The sequence below is a fragment of the Chanodichthys erythropterus genome, chromosome 16, assembly GCF_024489055.1.
Source record: "Chanodichthys erythropterus isolate Z2021 chromosome 16, ASM2448905v1, whole genome shotgun sequence".
NCBI classification, from domain to species: Eukaryota; Metazoa; Chordata; class Actinopteri; order Cypriniformes; family Xenocyprididae; genus Chanodichthys; species Chanodichthys erythropterus.
This window is the reverse complement of record NC_090236.1, coordinates 31,192,806-31,212,574: the sequence shown is the minus strand read 5'-3', so window position 1 is coordinate 31,212,574 and position 19,769 is coordinate 31,192,806. Positions and strand designations below refer to the sequence as shown.

Genomic DNA, 19,769 nt, shown 5'->3' with positions numbered 1-19,769 from the left:
CTGGTGGAGCGTCTGGTAGCCGCTCCTTTGAGGGGGGGTAATGTGCTTGCTTGTTTTTGGACTCATGATTTTGGATTACCCATTAAATTGACCTGCACTTGGATCTGTCTCTTGTCTCCGTGTTTGCAACCGTGACATATACAGTTGTATTTTTTTAGAAAATGGCCGATCGTTTCACTAGATAAGACCCTTATTCCTCGCCTGGTATCGTTTAAAGCCCTTTGAAGCTGCACTGAAACTGTAATTTTGACCTTCAGCCGTCTGGAGGCCATTGAAGTCCACTATATAAAGAATAATCCTGGAATGTTTTCATCAAAAACCTTAATTTCTTTTCGACTGAAGAAAGAAAGACATGAACATCTTGGATGACATGGGGGTGAGTAAATTATCAAGGAAAATTTTAATTAAAAATGGACTAATCCTTTAACTTGATAACTGCTAAAATAATGCTTGCTTTTCTCTTCTAATTTGGCATCATTTGTGGCTTAATTTAGTCATCTTTAGTGCTTTTTGAAGATTTTTTTTATTTTTATTTTTTCAAAGCCTGAAAAAATAAAACCCACCTGGATTTTTCAGGCCCAGCCCGGACCCCCATAGAAATTAAGCAGGCCTACTATGGTAACAATTTTGGGGGAACTGTGCCCCAGTGATGATCAAACTGTAGAAACGCCCCTAACCCTAATACCTTTGAAGTTACATCATGTTTAATCATGTCTCACACCATGTACTTCGAAATGGTAAAAGTACACACCCTCACACTGCTCAATGAGGTCACCAAAAGTTCCATTTATTTAGTGTTATTTTATATCATAAAGAAATTAAAATAGGCATAACCTCATCCTCCATCCAAAGCCATAATCTGTGTTTCTATGGGTATGTGTTTTCTCTACTTAGTTTTACTGCTCAGAACTTTGTCCATCACTTTTTTTATCAATCAATAAATCAATAAGTCTGTCTGTCCGTGCATCAGTCCATCCATCTTCTCATTCATCTATATTGCTTTAAAATGGCTTTTAAAATGATCAGCGTTTTGAAGCCAAGACGTTATTTCTTCACACCTATTACCCAATACAGGCAAAGAATATGATCTGATAAGCGCAAATAGTAATGGGGTTAAAAGTGTCAAATGTTTTTGCAACTCTGTGTAAACAAATCGAAGCATTTCTCTTATTTTACTCACTGTTTTTGGCGAGCACTACGTTTACATGATCACCAAGTGATAGTTTCCTGTAACAGAGATAAAGGCAGATGTTTTCAATTGAGCTCTCAACCCGAGTTCATATAATACACGCTTGGTGGGGTGTGCTGGGGCGCTATTGTTTTTTGGATGACTTCCCCTACCCCCATCTACCCCCTTCTTTCAGATAGGCGGCAGACTGAACCCCTGCAGACTAGAGTCCAGCTTCAGTGTTTCGGACTTCCTCGAACTTTGTCAAACTTTAGCAGTAAGTTGAAGGCGCTCTCTTGATTCTCTGCTCTCCAGAGGCTGAAACGCTGCTCAACGTTTCTCGCGCTGACACTTTTTGACTGTTTTTAGACAATGAATTGCCAGCCGCCTTTCCCTGTACAGTTATCCATTTTATTTATCATAAGCTTTTCTCTCACTCATGGATATCCGTCAAGTCTGTTCCAGGGCAACGCATATTCAGGAACCGTTCAAAGGCACAGAAACAAGTAAGTTGCTCAAGAAATGATACTGATGTTTACAGCGGATAGTCAATGAGAATGTGTTTATATGATGTTCTCTGTATCTCATTATATACAAATTATTTAACTCATAAATCTCCTGAGGGACGCTTGAATGCTTGCTATTTATTTGGATTGTGTTTAATCGCTAAGACAACAATTAGACTAAGTAACAAGAGGTCAATCGATTTATTGAACATTCCTCTTTTCCTCAGTGTTCAATAGTTCTTTTCATTGTGTTTAAAACATTTGCTTTCATTTTGAAAGAAGACCATTTTAATATAATTTTCACTTTAACACCATATTTTTCAAATATGGTCCTGAAAAAAAAAAATACACGACAGTTTGTTTTTGCTCTGCGACAACAAAAATAACCAACTCAAACTCTGCCTATTCTGGTCTTTTTTTGTATTTTTGTATTTGTACAGAAACTGGTGCGCTTTTATTGTCCAAAAGAACGTAAGCTGCGCAGTTCAAGGCAGCGTGGAAAGTCACGTTGAACCTGAACGCGCGCGCTGTCCCGAGCATCAGCCTGACTGTGAGCCACAAATGATGTAAGTACTCGAGAGACCGGGAGGGGCATGTGGAAGTATTGATGTTCGGTAGTTCTCATCTCACGCTCCTTATGGACTCAAAGACACTACAAATCCATGACTCATGCTAACTCCAGTTACATATACACAGGATTTTCTAATTGTGAGTGTAATTTTGCTTTTACGACAAGAAATATAGCCTAAACAAGATGTTATTATTCAGCAGAGGTGTAAAGCACTTGAGTAAATGTAATTAGTTACTGTACTTAACTATCTTTTTGCTACTTTGTAGATGTACTGAGTATCAAAGATATTGGCAACTTTTACTCTCTACTTGACTACATTTTTGAGCAAATTTTACTCCAGTACATTTGTGATGAGTAATGCAATTACAAATTACATTTTTCAAGGCAGCTAACTTTTTCTGCAGCAGTTTGTTTCTGATATAAAGAAGTGACATTGCCATCTAAGGGCATTGAATGTACTATATCTTGTGCATTTTGCCTTTACTCACCCAAGACTTGTCAACAAGAATACTTTACGTGAATGTGAGTGCATTAGCAGGTAGTTTCTGATCGCAGGTGTTTGATTTGTTAGACGAGGAAACGACTGCAGCTGGTGATGAGGCTCAAACCAGCACATACAGTAGACTTTGACTATTTAATTTTACTTAACATTGTTTTATTTATTCTCTATATTGACAAGACTGTTTTGAAGGATATTAGTTTACTTATGGCCTTTTTGTGCACTTGAGCTTAACTGAGACTTGAGAGTTTGTAGACGTTTAAAAGGTTGTTGACCTTGATTTATTGCAACATTGAGGTGTTTTATTTTGATTTTAGAAAATAAACTTGATTTCTCATCTTACAAATCAATTGTTTCTTATTTTATTTACTAGTGCATCTCTGAGCCTACATTCAGCTTGAGTTAAATACTTAAAGGTGCCCTAGATTCAAAAATTGAATTTATCTTGGCGTAGTTGAATAACAAGAGTTCAGTACATGGAAATGACATACAGTGAGTCTCAAACTCCATTGCTTCTTATATAAATCTCATTTGTTTAAAAGACCTCCAAAGAACAGGTGAATCTCAACATAACACCGACTGTTACGTATCAGTCGGGGTGTACGCCCCAATATTTGCATATGCCAGCCCATGATTCCAACATTATGAAAGGCATTAGACAAGGACAGGCAGTAACGTCTGGATCTGTGCAGAGCTGAATCATCAGACTAGGTAAGCAAGCAAGGACAATAGCAAAAAATGGCAGATGGATAAATAATAACTGACATGATTCATGATATCATGATATTTTTAGTGGTATTTGTAAATTGTCTTTCTAAATGTTTTGTTAGCATGTTGCTAATGTACTGTTAAATGTGGTTAAAGTTACCATCATTTCTTAATGTATTTACAGAGACAAGAGCCGTCGCTATTTTCATTTTTTAAACACTTGCAGTCTGTATAATGCATGAACACAACTTCATTCTTTATAAATCTCTCCAACAGTGTAGCATTAGCCGTTAGCCACAGAGCACAGCCTCAAACTCATTCAGAATCAAATGTAAACATCAAAATAAACACTGTACTTACGCGATTAGACATGCTGCATGACGAACACTTTGCAAAGATCCATTTTGAGGGTTATATTAGCTGTGTGAACTTTGTTTATGTTGTTTAAGGCAAGCGTGAGCTCTTGGGCGTGGAGCACCAGATTTAAAGGGCCACACACCCTGAATCGGCTCATTTCTAATGATGCCCCAAAATAGGCAATTAAAAAAATGAATAAAACAAAATCTATGGGGTATTTTGAGCTGAAACTTCACAGACACATTCAGGGGACACCTTAGACTTATATTACATCTTTTTTTAAAAAAAGTTCTAGGGCACCTTTAAGTACTGTAAAAATCAGATACTTTAAGACTTTTACTCAAATCGTATTGGAATTGGTGACTTCTAACTTGTAGTGGAGTCATTTTCAATGTAAGGTACTTGTACTTGTATGGTTTTTAGGTACTCTTTACACCTCTGTTAGTCAGTAACTTACAGTTAGCCAGTTTGGCAAAATACTTGCAACACGTACACTAAAAAGCGTTCTGGAACAGTGTATGTGAGTGGAATGGCGTGACAGAGATTTCCCGCTCCGCTCTTTGCGTTCTGTAATCATCACTCTGGGTTTTCCAGAACACAGGATTTCATAAAACTTGTTTTCCAATTTTGGGAAGACGCTTTTCCACACTGCTCACGTCTGGAAAGACGTAAACAAAATGAGTGATACAATCAGTAAAATGTATCAGTGCTCAATACAAAATACCAGCACTCTTGGATCAAACTGGTGTCTTTTGAAATGAACTTTTTTTAGTGTTTTAGATTTTGCAAATTGATTCTGTGTATATACCAAGAGTGAGGTCCTAGATGCACTCAAGCTGTTCACAGATCACTGGCTTTTTGTTTCAGATATCACTGACAAGTTGTCAGATTTGCTTAATGTGTAGTAAACATTTAGATTAGGGGACATTGAAGACATTCACTTATTCAATTGAAAGCCCTAGTAATAATTGTTATGACAGAGTTGTGATGCTTCACTATCTCCTGCTGAACCTCTACAGCCACAAGAAATTATGCAAGCTGTTGTTTGCTTTAAAAACCCTTTGGGTCAGACAAGTATTTGATGAATTGAGTATGTGGAGACTGGGAGGTCTTAGAGTATATGCATGAAATCGAAATAATTACAATGGAATTTTGACATATACAAACAATCAAAGCTATATTTTAAGGCAGCTTTTGAATAGCCAATTAATACAGATTATACTTCAGTGATGAATGTTGATTTCAATCTTGTTTATTTATAAACTCACATTTAAGGTCATGTAAGGAATTAAAGGCTGTCATATGTGGCTTTCTCTGACTCTGAATACTCACTTTTGCACTAGAAGCATTTCACCGAGCTCTTCTGCTGTCATCTGAAGCTACTGTGATTTTAATTGTTTGGCTCAACTTACTGTGGCATAAGAACTAGAATGATTGCACTTCTAATTGCAGCATTATCCATCAGAAGTAACAAGATCAACATCATTAAGTGAAGCTGAACAGACTAGGCCAGAAGACTCTTCTTATTAATCCCTCCGTCTGCACAAGTTAATGCTTGCCTTTACCTTTGCTTTCATCCTGTAATAGGGGTAATGCTTTATGGTCCATTACTCACGGTTCAAAGTAATAGCAATAAGTGGCTTAGGGCTTGTAAAAGATGGTTTGATCAAATCAAAGTTTTTTATTTGTGTGTTTTTTTCATGTCATCCTAACCATGTTTTGTTTTTTTCTTTCAGATACCGTACTCGGTTTCGGCCGACTTATAAGATAGCGTACAAGACTGTCACTGAGTTAGAATGGAGGTGCTGCCCAGGATACCAGGGACAAGACTGCAGAGAAGTCAAAGACTCTCTAAACAGACAGACAGTATATCCACAATCATACCCACAACGGCCACAGCATGGACAAACTCGACCTTCACAAAGTACGTAGTTTGTAAAAGTATGGAATTTGATTAGAGTATGGAAACAAGAAATAAGAGTATGGAAAAATATTTGTGTTTCCAGACTATTGCCCCATTCAGTTTTCTAATATATAAAATTAAGAATTTCTAAAAAATAATTGTATCATACAAGTAGATAGGGCTAGGTTAAAAGTATAAATTTCTCGATTTTAATCTATTCTCATTTTTATGAACCAATATCAGTTCTTAAATCTCAAGAATCTTCTAGTCTATGCTGTTTTCAGTTAATAATTAAACAAAACTTTGTAGTGTGCCTCCCATCCAATAAATTGCAATAAGCTTTGTTACTTTTGATATAAAACAAAGTCTTAGCTTTCAAATTCTTTCCATTTCATCATGAAATTCAAACAACAAATACAGTTTTGGTGCTTTTTAATGTGCCGTGACAGATCACTGTAGCGAAGCGGCAGCATGGAGTGCACATGAACAGATTATTTCTTTCGCTTTACTACTAGTTTACTAGTAGTTTTTTTTCCTTGAGAAAATTTACCATGTACTGTACCTGATACAAATTGAATTAAATTGAATGAAAATTGAATTGAATTGAATCGCAAGCTTGTGAATCGAAATAGAATCATGAAATTTGTGTCAATACCCAGTCCTACAAGCAGTGTTTTCATATATATATATATATATATATATATATATATGCAGTCAAACCAAAAATTATTCAGACATTTTTTATATTTTTTATATATTTTTACTAGTGGGTGCAGGACACTATAGTTCATTTATGTAAGTGAGGATAGCAAAAAAAAGTAAACTGTGACATATTGTACCCAAAAATTCTTCATACAGTGGACTACCAGTAAAACTGATAAAAATTTGGGACCAGAAATTATTCAGACACTTTGACCTGACCATGTTTTGCTTAAGTATTATCTGACATAATTAAGATTAAATTTTTTAACTCTGAGATCTTGTCATATTTTATTACCATTTTTTAAACTAAAGTGAATAAACTGTATTAATGAATAAAATGTTCAAGGTGAAGAAAAAATAATAATAAATTGAATAAATTTTGGTTTGACTGTGCGTGTGTGTGTGTGTATATATATATATATATATATATTGATTATTGGCTGTTAATGCCTTTAATTTGTTATAGCAGGGCCAGAACGTCGAGAAACCGTTCAATATGATTTCAGACGAGGAGCTGACAAAACACGCATGTTGGAAGAAGAAGTGCAGCGTCTCTCACAGACTGTGCTGGATCTTCAAGCAGCCATGACAGGTATGGCTGAGAACCTGCGGACAGATTTACAGGAGGACACCAGCAAGATGCTCATTACCCTCCTCAATGACAGGACTTCACCCGACAGCGCAAGAACGGGAGGCACAGAGGAGAGTGTGGTGCTTCTGGATGGCCACCAGGCCATGAGAGGCCACACCCATGGAGAAAGAGAAATCGAGACGGTGTTGGCCAGGCTCAACGATGTGACAGATGCTCTCAAAAGCAAAGACGAAGCTCTTGAGGAACTGAGGGGAACAGTGACAGGGCATGACGGGCAGATCCGAATGCTTATGGATAGTAGCTCTCAAGGCCTACCAGTCACAGGTTCTGCTGCTCAAGATATAGACATCCTTCAGACTTATATTGATGGGAAATTTGAGAAGCTCAAGAAGGAGCTTGTTGTAAACATTGAAGACGAGGTGGCTAAGATGAAAAATGTGTGTGATGAAAAGATTCAGTCTCTTCAAAAAGCATGTGGAGAAGGAAAGGAAAGCAGCTATTTGAGCCTCACCGATCTAGTGCACAACAAGGAAGCTGAGCTTAGAAAGGAGATCCGTGAGCTCAGATTGGATTTGTCCATGTCAGATGGTCTAATGCGTGCGAACCGCCAAACAGCCGGTGAAAAAGATGATAGTGACTACAACGACTTGAGGAAGGAAATTGTTCGAGTGGCAGATGCCCATCGTGTCCTGAACGCCAGAGTGGACAATGAGCTAGAGCATCTGTCCACCTTGAAGATGGAAGACCTGCTTGGTTCACGCATTGAAGACCTGGAGGACAGGATGAACGTCACTGAGAGGAATGCGGAGACTTATTGCTTCTATGTGGATGAAAAACTTACCAAGGAAATTATGGATCAAGTGGCTATTCTACGTCAACTCCTGGACCAGAAACTTGATGCTATGCAGGATCAGTTCACTACAATGTTGATCGAGATGAGCAACAACTCTTTCCTGAGGATGCCTAGCGATTCTGTTGATGCTCTGCAAACTCAGGTTAACACTAACAGGCACCTTATACAGGGGTTGGAGGACAAGTTTAATGCAATTGGGCAGATATGCTCAACTGACTGCAAAACCAACCTACCAACCGATTCCCAAAAGCCTGAAGGTTTGAATAGTCTTGTAGAGGTCTTGAGAAATGATCTGAATGTTTTACGTTCTGATTTTGTGAACAACGTAGCAAAGCTTCATGCATTAGAGGATACTATTAGGATGTCACCTGAGAAACAATTCATCAATGCGCATATGCAGGACACCCGCAAAAGACTAAATGTGTTGACTGACAACGTTAATGGATTGACTGGAGCTATAACAGGATTGGGAGACACAGTTAGCAAATTTAGCCAAGATCTTCACACTTTGAACTCTACATGTTGCCAGACAGGACAGGTAAGCGGTCCTTTTCTCCGGGAAGAAACTGTCAAACCAACTCAAAACCAGATCGAGGAGTTAAAAGACAAAGTGGATGCACTGAACGCTCACGTGACCACGGAGTTGAGCTTGTGTAAGTACAACGCAGCTGGAGTAGCTGAGGGTATGTCGGTGGTGGATGACAGGGTGAAGGCTCTGGAGAAGATCTGTGGAAGGCTTGATGGTGGGACAAACAATAAGCAGGACCTTTCAGGGGAATTGGAGAGGAAGGTGGCACAGATGATTCGCACTCTGGGCACTCATTCAGGAGAAATCACAGCCCTTCAGAGCTCCCTTCTGAATTTTCAGAGCCAACTAGCAGGAATGGCTAAGCAGATCCTTAAGGACCATACAAGTAAATCACAAGGTAAGCTTTCTCAGATGTTAAAGGCAAAATGAGGAAGCCAGAGAGACCTGTTTTTATGTTTTTAACTGGTTAGTGTTGGAAAATGGAAACAAAGTCAGTCTTTGTATTTACCTTCCAACATGAAACAAGCAATTTTTTGTAGTGTCATCTTTTGGGATTTGAGATTTCCATTAACAGTTTGGAGTCTATGGCATGTAATGTTTTGCAGTGGAACCTTTCTCCATACTGAACCAATAAGGGGATACATATACAATAGCCTGTTTTCCCCCAAGCTGTTCAGAGGCAGGGGGCCAGCAAAGGTTTCCTGTGCCCTTTGTATGTGCCTGTAATGTGTCAAAACAACAGTTAGGCCCTTTGGAATGGATCCTTTTGCTTTTTTTCTCACAAAATCCTTAGTACGCGATCTATATGTAACTTCATCAATCATAGTTTTCATTTTTTTAACAACATTACATGCCTTTTGAAAGCATGAATGATTCTAGATTGGTCCTGATCAGTACACTTTAACCTATGCATATAAAAAATATGTACAACACAGTAAATATACATAGAGCACAGTATAAGTTTATATTTAGCCTCACAGAAACATTGGTCTTTAGTGTTCAGTGGTCTTTATGAGTGGAGAAGCTGTGTGGTCTTTAAATATCTTTTTGTCTTGCCCAGCTTTCTCCACCTATAACATTTAGAACTGGCGAGCGAGTTCAGTTGCAGGCAGATCTGTTACTCATTAAGTTTCAAGTCAACGTACGGGCCTCAAGAGGTGATGAATTCCCACACCCCTCTGCAGATGTTCAGCTATGAGACGACTGTGATGTCACTAGAGAAAATACATTCTCTTAAACTCCCTTTAAAGGGTGATGTCATCATTCCTGATAAGGGTGGAGGTCCGTCTCATACAGAAACTAAAGCCGTTTTCCCAACTGTGTTGATGGGCCCATTGTCTAAGATCTGAGGGAACTTTAACAATTATGCAGTGTTAATACACAATAAAATTGTTCTTTAACCTAAAAAAAAGTGTTGCAGGCTTGTAGCCAATTAAAAAGCTAAATCCGATGCGGTCAGGGATACTGCTATCTAGCGTGAAAAAGACCAACCTGTGTGGCCCGATTCCCAAACATATAACGGTAATACTTTATTTCAAAGGTCCACTTTAGACAATCAGTAATGTTGCACCTACATGCCAACTAACTGTCAATAGAATATTAGTAGACTGTCATCTTAAAATCTGCTAACACTTTATTGTGATGGTCCCCCAACAGACATTCTACTAACTATATGTAACTTTGCAAGTACATGTCAACTTATTCTACTAACCCTAACCGCTTATTCTACTAATACTGCCTCTACCCCTAACAGTCTACTAATGCTCAACTAATACTTCAATGCGAGTTTGTTGACATGTAGGTGCAACGTTACTTATAGTCAGAATGTCTAAAGGGACCGTCAAAATAAAGTGCAACCCATAAACTCTTATGAGCCGGTTCTTTTTAATGAATCAGACACATACGGCTGAACTGTAAGTCATAAATCTCTAGTTACTCTAGGCACTTTAGTTTTGTCAGTACATTTTGTTAGTGGGGGAAAAAAAATCTATGAAATATGTAGCCTCACATCACATGTAGCCTTGTTTGGTACTATGGTTTAATATATAGCATAATATTTAGGCTAATTATTGGGCTGCAGTGCATTCATGCTGACTCTTACTCTGAAATTGAAAAGTCAATAAAGGGTTAGTTCACCCAAAAAGGAAAATTATGTAATTAATGACTGACCCTCATGTCGTTCCAAACCCGTAAGACCTCCGTTCATCTTCGGAACACAGTTTAAGATATTTTAGATTTAGTCCGAGAGCTTTCTGTCCCTCCATTGAAAGTGTTTGTGCAGTATACTGTCCATGTCCAGAAAGGCAATAAAAACATCATCAAAGTAGTCCATGTGACATCAGTGGGTTAGTTAGAAGTTTTTGAAGCATCGAAAATACATTTTGTTCCAAAAATAACAAAAACTACAAGTTTATTCAGCATTGTCTTCTCTTCTGGGTCTGTTGTCAATCCGCGTTCACGACTCCGTAGTGACGCTGCTGACGTGTTATCCGGTGCGCCCGAGCTTCGTTTACAGTCTGAGGGAGACGCACGCTGTATTCAAGCTATTCTACATTGTTTGTATTTTGGTATTGCTATATTTTTTTAATATGGTGTGTAAGTGTGCATGTCGCGGATGTCCTAATCACCAAAAACAACGACGTAAAAGTGCATTACCAATGCCGACAGATGAAAGGATTCAATGGAATCAGTTCAATGGAAACAATTCAATGGAATCAATTCAATGTAAAGGATTCCGGAAGAGAAGACAATGCTGAATAAAGTCGTAGTTTGTTATTTTTGGACCAAAATGTATTTTCGATGCTTCAAAAACTTCGAACTAACCCACTGATGTCACATGGACTACTTTGATGATGTTTTTATTACCTTTCTGGACATGGACAGTCTACCGTACAAACATTTTCAATGGAGGGACAGAAAGCTCTCGGACTAAATCTAAAATATCTTAAACTGTGTTCCGAAGATGAACGGAGGTCTTACGGGTTTGGAACGACATGAGGGTGAGTCATTAATGATATAATTTTCATTTTTGGGTGAACTAACCCTTTAAAAGTCTCGTAATGAGGCAAATAAATTACATTTCATTATTTCCAAATATCTGTTCCTTACAACAAGTACAAGTAAACAAGTAAAAAGAATCTGTAATGGAACTGGAATTTTTAAAAGGAATCCATCTAATTTTTCTTCCCAAGTTGTGGGACATGATACAGTTAAAACTTTCAAGTCAGAAACACAATAGCCCTTATCCCTGAATAGCTTCAGCATTACTCAAACTCTTTGGCCGCTGATCATGGCAGAGGCACATTGCACAATACTGGAATGGCCCATCCAGCTGCATCTCTGTGACAAAGTGACCAAGCTCAGTTTCTGGTAATTTACTCTAATGGTTCTTCATTGATTTTTCATTAGTTATTTCTTCATGGTTCAGGGCATCAATTAAGCCTGGGAGCGTTTGAGGCCTGCATAGAAAACACCCTCAACTAATGTTGATTCATTTTTCTGGCCGCGAATCAGGCGTGTTCAGAAAACTCCTCACTGTTTGCTTTGGAGACAATGACTTAATTTCAGTTCTTGAATACATCTTGAACCATTTCCACATTCTGTGGAAACATTTGGAAGGCAATGATGTTGTTTTGCGTTCTCCTGATACCCCCAAAAATGGATATGAACTTTGAATAGGGTTCTCTTCCTCCCTACGCTCTTATCAGCCGTGTCCTCGTTCCTTTCTCTCTCTTCCTGCTGATTAATATCTCTCTGTCAAGAGGATGTCAGGGAAGCTCTTTCCTGCTCTCACTGAATGTGTTTATACTCTTGTTTTACTTCATGTAACATTGTGTGAAGACATAAACAGACTTTTATGAAGGTGTTCCCATTTGCGTCAAGGTTAAAGATCCTCTGGGTCTAGAGGAACCAATGTGGAAGTTCTCAGACTGGATCAGGCCAAGAGGTCTGGTCATTACAGTAGGGTGCAGCTTTAGTTATTTCATTATGTGTGTTTGTGTTCATGTATCCATGCACAAAATCACCACACCCCGCAGAGTTTTTTGCCTTCCAAACCCGAGACTGTCAACAAAAAGACCATTCAGATTAAATCTTCTATTCATCAACTAAATATGTTTTAAATATGGCTCTCCACATCACAGTGTGGTGAATGCTTAATTCCAGTTGAGTGCTTTTGACTCATTAAACCCACAGCTTTGTGTCGCCCTGCATCCAGTATTTAAAATCAGCATGATTTACTCTGAAACATGTGTTTGTCTTGCTGCCGTGAGACATTATGTGTGTGATGAGTCTGTTATTTGCTCAGACTGCCAAACAGGCTTCTGGGAAACACACAGATAGATGCCTTTTTATCCTTTGGGAAATTTAATGTATGTGGGTGGGAATATGTTTGTGTGAAATCCGATATTTGGGCAGCATCTTAAATGCAGACAAACAGCACTGACGCAGGATTTTAGCTGTGTCCATTTTGCCAATACGAGTTGATTAACTCTGAAGTAAACCCATGGGACTCAAGCTCCGCCCCTCTTTTCAATCACTTCCTACTATAGCCAAAAGAATCTGGAGTCCAAATAGACCCTAATGTCAGGAATGACGCATTACACTTCTCGATTTAGACAGCAGCATCTGGTAGGACAGGAAAGTTGTTTTTTCGCATCGCTATAGAAAAGCTTATAACACACTGACAGCAAAAGGGGATTAAAAAGAAAATGCAAGGTTTTAGAAAAGAGTGAGAGATCTTTAGGGCTGGAAGTGTGAGCTGGTAACAAATGATTTTCTCTCTCATTAGACTTCAAGCTGACAGCACTGCATAAACGCCAAAAGCCTTTGTATATAAGGTGCACTGTGGTGTTCAGAAACACTTGAATTGAACATTAAAGCTCTCTGTGGTGTTTTATTTACAAGCTTTGGCCGAAGTACTTTTAAAGTTTGTCTGGTTTTACAATATGTTAAACGCCATTAAAATGCTTTTGAAAAGAGTGCCGGCAAGCTAATATTCCTATAAACTTATATTTTTATGTTTGGGTCTGTAGTTCACTCAGAAATGAAAATTGTCATCATTTATTCACCCTCATGTCAATTCAAAACTATATGAATTTCTTCTGTGGAACACAAAAGACTTTTATGAAGGTGTTCCCATTTGCATCAAGGTTAAAGATCCTTTGGGTCTAGAGGAACCAATGTGGAAGTTCTCAGACTGGCCAAGAGGTTTGGTCATTACAGCAGGGTGCAGCTCTAGTTATTTAATTTTGTGTGTTTGTGCTCACGTATCCATGCACAAAATCACCACTCTTATTTTATGATATTATGTCTGCTTTTCAAGGTCCAGAAAGGTACCTTGAAAAGACACCGTTAAAACAGTCGACGTGACTGCACTGCAAGGATTAGTCCACTTTTAAATAAACTTTTCCTGATAATTTACTCACCCCCATGTCATCCAAGATGTCCATGTCTTTCTTTCTTCAGTCGAAAAGAAATTAAAGTTTTTGATGGAAATATTCCAGGATTTTTCTCCATATAGTAGACTTCAATGGGCACCAAACAGTTGAAGGTCAAAATTAGTTTCACTGCAGCTTCAAATTGTTCTACACGATCCCAGATGAGAAATAAGGGTCTTATCTAGTGAAACCATCACTCATTTTCTGAAAAAATTGAAAAGTTTTAACCAGAAATGCTCATCTTGAACTAGCTCTCCTCTTTTTCTTCTCTATTTGAATTCCAGCAGTGTAGATGCTGCTAAGTGTATTACTGCTCTCCACAGGCCAAAGTTTTGAACTAATTTTTATATGCAATATGCTAGTGCAAGTATATAACAATTAGTTCAAACTTTGGCCTGTGGAGGGCAGTAATATACTTTTTACTTTTAAACTTTTACAGTTTCTACACTGCTGGAATTCAAATAGAGGAGAAGAAGAAGAAAGCTAGTTCAAGATGAGCATTTCTGGTTAAAACTTTTCAATTTTTTCAGAAAATGAGTGATGGTTTCACTAGATAAGACCCTTATTTCTCATCTGGGATCGTGTAGAACAATTTGAAGTTGCAGTGAAACTAATTTTGACCTTCAACAGTTTGGTGCTCATTGAAGTCCACTATAAAGAGAATAATCCTGAAATGTTTTCATCAAAAACTTTAATTTCTTTTCAACTGAAGAAAGAAAGACATGTACATCTTGGATGACATGGGGGTGAGTAAATTATCAGGAAAAGTTTATTTAAAAGTGGACTAATCCTTTAATGTTATGAAGCGACGAGAATACTTTTTGTGCACAAAAACAAAACAAAAATAACAACTTTATTTAACAATATTTTATCTTCTGTGTAATTCTCATATGTTGTTTGCATCCAGCACCTCCAGGTTCTACGTCAGAACGCCGACTCATTATTGTCTGGCTCCTGCGTCAGCATCACACGCATGTGTCGTGCTGCTCACGTGATCAGCTTTGGCCAATACTGAGCCGGCATTTGGAAGCCTTCACTGTGCTTACTGCGTCACCTGTGCATGGATAATGACAGAAGAGAAGAGATTGTTGAATAAAGTCTTTTTTTTTTTTTTTTGTATTTGCGCACAAAAAGTATTCTTGTCGCTCCATAAAATTAATGTTGAATTACTGTAGTCATGTCGACTGTTTGAATGATGTTTTAGTACCTTTCTGGACCTTGAAAGTTTTGATAATATTGCTGTCTATGGACGAGTCATATACCTCTCAGATTTCATAAAAAAATATCTTCATTTGTGTTTCGTCTCATGTGTGTGGAATGACATGAGGGTGAGTAATAAATGACAGAATTTTCACTTTTGGGTGAACTAACCCTTTAATAATGCAATTCACATGTAAAGTACAATGACTTACACTTCTTTCATAATGATGAGAATGTTTTAAATTACTCAGTGAAAAATTGTTTTGATATTTTAGGGGGTATAAAGTAGAAAATGTCTGAGTCATACATCTGTTCAGTGTCGATAATGACGAAGAAAAAAGCCTCATTAAAATAATGAAAGTAGTTAAAAAACACACACTGAGACTTTTTTTTGGAAATAATGATTAAGATGTGTATTCAAAGGGTAATGAAAATGTTATTTGTTGCTTGATTACACCAAATGAGTCATTAAATTTTTCAAAACCATATGAAACCAACATGAATACAAATAGCATATTTCTTATGTTTTTGCACTTATCTTAAATTTTTTTAAAGTTTCTTTTCCTTTATTGTTGACACGTACACTACCATTCGAAAGGTTTTTTTTTTATTTTATTTTTTTTTTAAAAAGATATTTAAATACAAAAGATATTTTAAATGGTAACAATATTCCAAAATTTTACAGACCCTAAATGGGTAGTGTATATCACTGACCTGTTTATTTAATGGCCATTTGGGTCTATTGTCCTAAACCTCTATTTTATTTTTTCTCACAGGACTGCCTGTTCAGCAAGCGAGACCTGTCCCACTCCCTGACACTAGAGCTCCAACACAACCCATGAGGCCTTATGTTCCTCATATCCACATACCTTTAATCATACCCCATAGAACAGTCCCCACTGGCCGTCCCCATGTGCACCAGCCATACGTCCCACACCAGCCCTACTTGCCACAGCCTCCCAGCAGCCCCAGGCATCCCATCCATCCCGTACAACCCCATCAACCTGCCGTACACCAGCCAGTGGTGGTCACGGGGCAAGCCGGCCCACCTGGGTATGTGCGCAGGGTAACGGTCAGACGGGATCAGAGCTCAGAGGACTCAAGAACACCTGTGCAAGGATTTGCAGGTGCTCCAGGTAAGAAGTAGAAATATTAATAGAAATGTTTAGAAGCTCATGCTTGAAGCATTAAAAGTATTGGATCATATTTTTCCTCTCTTCTCATAGGTTATCTTCCTGTCAAACCTGTCTCATATGATTCCAAACAACCTCATTCATTGGGTATATTTTTTCTTTCATTTCAGTGTTTGCGTTATATCATATTTTTGGTGAAAAAATTGCTATAATTTACAGAATTATGAGTATTCTCATTACAGTTGCTCATGTCCCATGGAGTCCTGCACATCAAAGACCCATTGCTACTCCAGGTAACAAGTTGTTATGCAGTAAAATAGTTCATAGATTAAATTTTACCAGAAAATGTAAAAAAAGGTTGTTTAAATGTTCCAGTTATTTGCAGTTTTGTATCTTGTGAACAGGGTCCAAATTAACACTTGCCAAGTTCAAGTTGCAGGCAAAAATTGGCTTTGGCAAGTTCCTTGTCAGTGCCTGGTAACTTTATTAGGAACTGCGACATAACACATGGGAAAGTGGAAATGTAAAAATGATAGTCTGACTTTCAGTGATGGAAGTGCATGATTCAAATCAAAGACATACTTTACCATCAAGAAAACTGTCTCAATATGGGTGCCTTCTAGCGACTTTACTTTAAGTTCAAGGATGCTGTTTTTGCCCCCAGAGCGCCTGAGTGGGGACTCCAAAATGACAGAATGAGAAACAAAATCACATTGTCGTCATGTGAAAAAAAAAAGATTTTATTTATTTTTTGACTATTTGTGCTTTCTGAGAAAAAAAAATGTTTATTTTTCTTATCCATTGGCAAATCGTTTTTCACAGTTTTAAGCATAAACCTTAATACATTTATTTATGCTTAGTTTATCAATTAAGAATTGTCAAAGGCATTGTTATTGTTAACTAAATCTAAAAACAATAGTTAGTTAAAATATAGCTGAAATAAAATATAAACAAAACAAACTGAAATAACATAAGTTTAAGCCGAAGTACTAAATTGACTAAAACTGAAAATAAAAAATAAACTGAAATAAAAATATAGCTATTTATTAATATAATAAAACAAAAAATGAAAACTCACAATATAAAAAATAAAAGCAAATTCAAAATATTAATAAATAAAATGTTAAATTTTATTTAAAAAAAAGTAAACAAATACATTTTACTAATAAATAATATATAAATAAAAGTAAATTAGATTCAAATACTGCTTGTTTGTTTTTTTATCTTTTAATAAAATTCTGCAAATTACAGTTTCATGGCCAGTGAAAAATATTCTCAATTGATTGGCAGGTGTGGCAAAGTTAATTTTGGACCCTGCTTGTAATGATCAAAACGTACTTGTCAAGATCAGAATGTCTCTCAAACATGTGATGTTCAAGCACGTCTCTTCCTCCCAAACAGTGTCACAGCAGAACTCCTTGACGGACCCATTTTCTTTCTCTGCGGGCCTTACACGGGAAACTTTCTCAGGGGACTTTGGTATCATTCGCTTTGACAGGGTGCTAGTCAATGATGGAGGACACTATAACCCTCAGACAGGTAAACAGAAACCCGAGATAAACATGTTCAGATAAAGGCTGAGTGGTTCCCGACTGGTTTTACGTCAAGAAAACATTTGTAGGGCTCCACAACAATTAATCGCAAAAATAAAAGTCTGTGTCACGTAATATATGTGTGTGTTCTGTGTATAATAATTATGTATATATATAAATACATGCACATACATATAAATATTTTATATATAAATATAATTTTTTTTTCTTAAATATATACATGTAATCTAAAATATATATAAATATGTATATTTATTTATACATGTATATATTTTTTTAAATTTATACATGTGCATGTATTTATATATACATTATTATACACAGAACACACACATATATTACGTAACACAGACTTTTATTTTGCAAACGATTAATCACTATTAATCATTGTGCAGCTCTACATATTTGATCATTTTTAAAGGTTTCCCGTATGGGCTTTCAGTGCACAACCTATATCCTATTTGGCTGCTGATGTTTCTCCTCCCCCTCTGTAGGGATCTTCACGGTTCCCGCTGACGGACGTTATTTGGTGACTGCGGTTCTAACAGCTCTGCGGGGCGAGCGTGCAGAAGCCGTGCTCTCGGTGTCCAATCGAAGTGTGCAGAAGTTGGACACAGCAGGTTACTGGAGTGGCCACCCGCGGCTGCCCCGAGATCAGTGCGTTTGTGGGGGGTCTGCGTCCTTCAGCCTTATCCTCCCTCTCCGGCAAAGTGACACCGTGGCCTTGGTCCGCACTGCCGGGAAGCTAGCGATTTCTGAATCTAGAGAGATCCTCTCCACCTTCAGCGCTATATTCCTCTACTCCCCTCAAGCCAAGAGATAACCCCGTCACTGAGAGGGTTACTAATATGACTATTAACACAAATTTAACCATTCACGATGCTGCCTCATGTGTAAAGGTGTGCTCACATTATTTCTGCAAAATTTTCCATCACGCAAAATTCCCATTCACATGGATTCCTATTGAAATGACTGGATTGCCTGTGAAAATTTGCTGAACAATGTTAAATGTGACTGCGCCTTAAAGGGTTAGTTCACCCAAAAATTCAAATTCTGTCATTTATTACTCACCATCATGTCGTTCCACACCTGTAAGACCTTTGTTCATCTTCAGAACACAAATTAAGATATTTTTGATGAAATCCAATAGGTTTTTTTTTATCCTCCATTGAAAGCAATGACATTACCTTCATTCAAATTCCAGAAAAGTACATCGTTAAAATAGCCAACATGACTACAGTGGTTCAACCTTAATATTATGAAGCGAAGAGAATACTTTTTGTCGGCAAAAACAAAAATAATGACTTTATTCAACAAATTTGTCTCTTAACTTTCATTCACATTCGCTATTTTCATTGCAGAGCTTCTGTTAACACATCCAAACACTGGCTCATTATTGGCTAACAATGTTTTTACTACTTTTCTGGACCTTGAATGACTTTGTTTTCAATGGAGGATAAAAAAACCTCTCAAATTTCATCAAAAATATCTTAATTTATGTTTTGAAGATGAGTGAAGGTCTTTCGGGTTTGGAACGACATGAGGGTGAGTAATTAATGACAGAATTTCATTTTTTGGGTGAACTAACCCTTTAAGACTACGCAATAGAGTTTGGCTTTGGTTATTTATCAGATGCTCAAGATTGAGTTGTGTTAGAATTTTAAAGGTGGAATGCATTTTGAGGTGTTAAAATATCAATCAGCAATGCACCAAATTTGTTGCCAAATTAAACAGGGCATACCATTTGCTCTTAGTAGTAATCATTATATTTGCAACAATCTATATAGTTTCTTTTAAAATTGTGATCTTAAAAAATATCTATAAATATAAAAGCAGGTTTATATATTTTTTTTTCAACATTAAATTAACAAATGCATACTTTATTCAGTTTGAATATCACTTCTTTTACAGCCAATATTTTTATGTATTTAAAAAAATAAATAAACTACCATGATTTAAGGGCTTGTGCATGTTATTTTCAGGGTATGGGATAATTTATTATTTATTTTTTTCTCAAAAAATATGCATAGCTGCAATCCAATGCAACATTTTAAATG

General features: G+C 37.2%; 1 protein-coding gene across 2 annotated transcripts; it reads left to right on the top strand.

The window, feature by feature from the left end:
- Positions 1-1,233: 1,233 nt before the first annotated feature.
- emilin2a (elastin microfibril interfacer 2a) lies at positions 1,234-19,666 on the top strand. Of its 2 annotated transcripts, none has more exons than XM_067364155.1 (9): positions 1,234-1,674; positions 2,115-2,240; positions 5,546-5,733; positions 6,884-8,785; positions 15,803-16,162; positions 16,253-16,306; positions 16,402-16,452; positions 17,561-17,698; positions 18,207-19,666. In XM_067364155.1, exons 1-9 carry the CDS (start codon positions 1,541-1,543, stop codon positions 18,533-18,535), a joined length of 3,282 nt encoding a protein of 1,093 aa, XP_067220256.1. In that variant the 5' UTR covers positions 1,234-1,540; the 3' UTR covers positions 18,536-19,666. The 2 variants fall into 2 exon arrangements, with proteins under 2 accessions (XP_067220256.1, XP_067220255.1); XM_067364154.1 differs by having other exon boundaries at positions 6,881-8,785.
- The last annotated feature ends 103 nt before the right edge of the window (positions 19,667-19,769 follow it).

Bases quoted from the DNA above. Each gene is read 5' to 3' on its own strand.
- emilin2a (XM_067364154.1), top strand. From the start codon at position 1,541: ATGAATTGCCAGCCGCCTTTCCCTGTACAGTTATCCATTTTATTTATC. The intron at 2,241-5,545 runs GTAAGTACTCGA...TTTTTCTTTCAG, and splicing joins GACTGTGAGCCACAAATGAT to ATACCGTACTCGGTTTCGGC. The intron at 16,453-17,560 runs GTAACAAGTTGT...CCTCCCAAACAG, and splicing joins AAGACCCATTGCTACTCCAG to TGTCACAGCAGAACTCCTTG.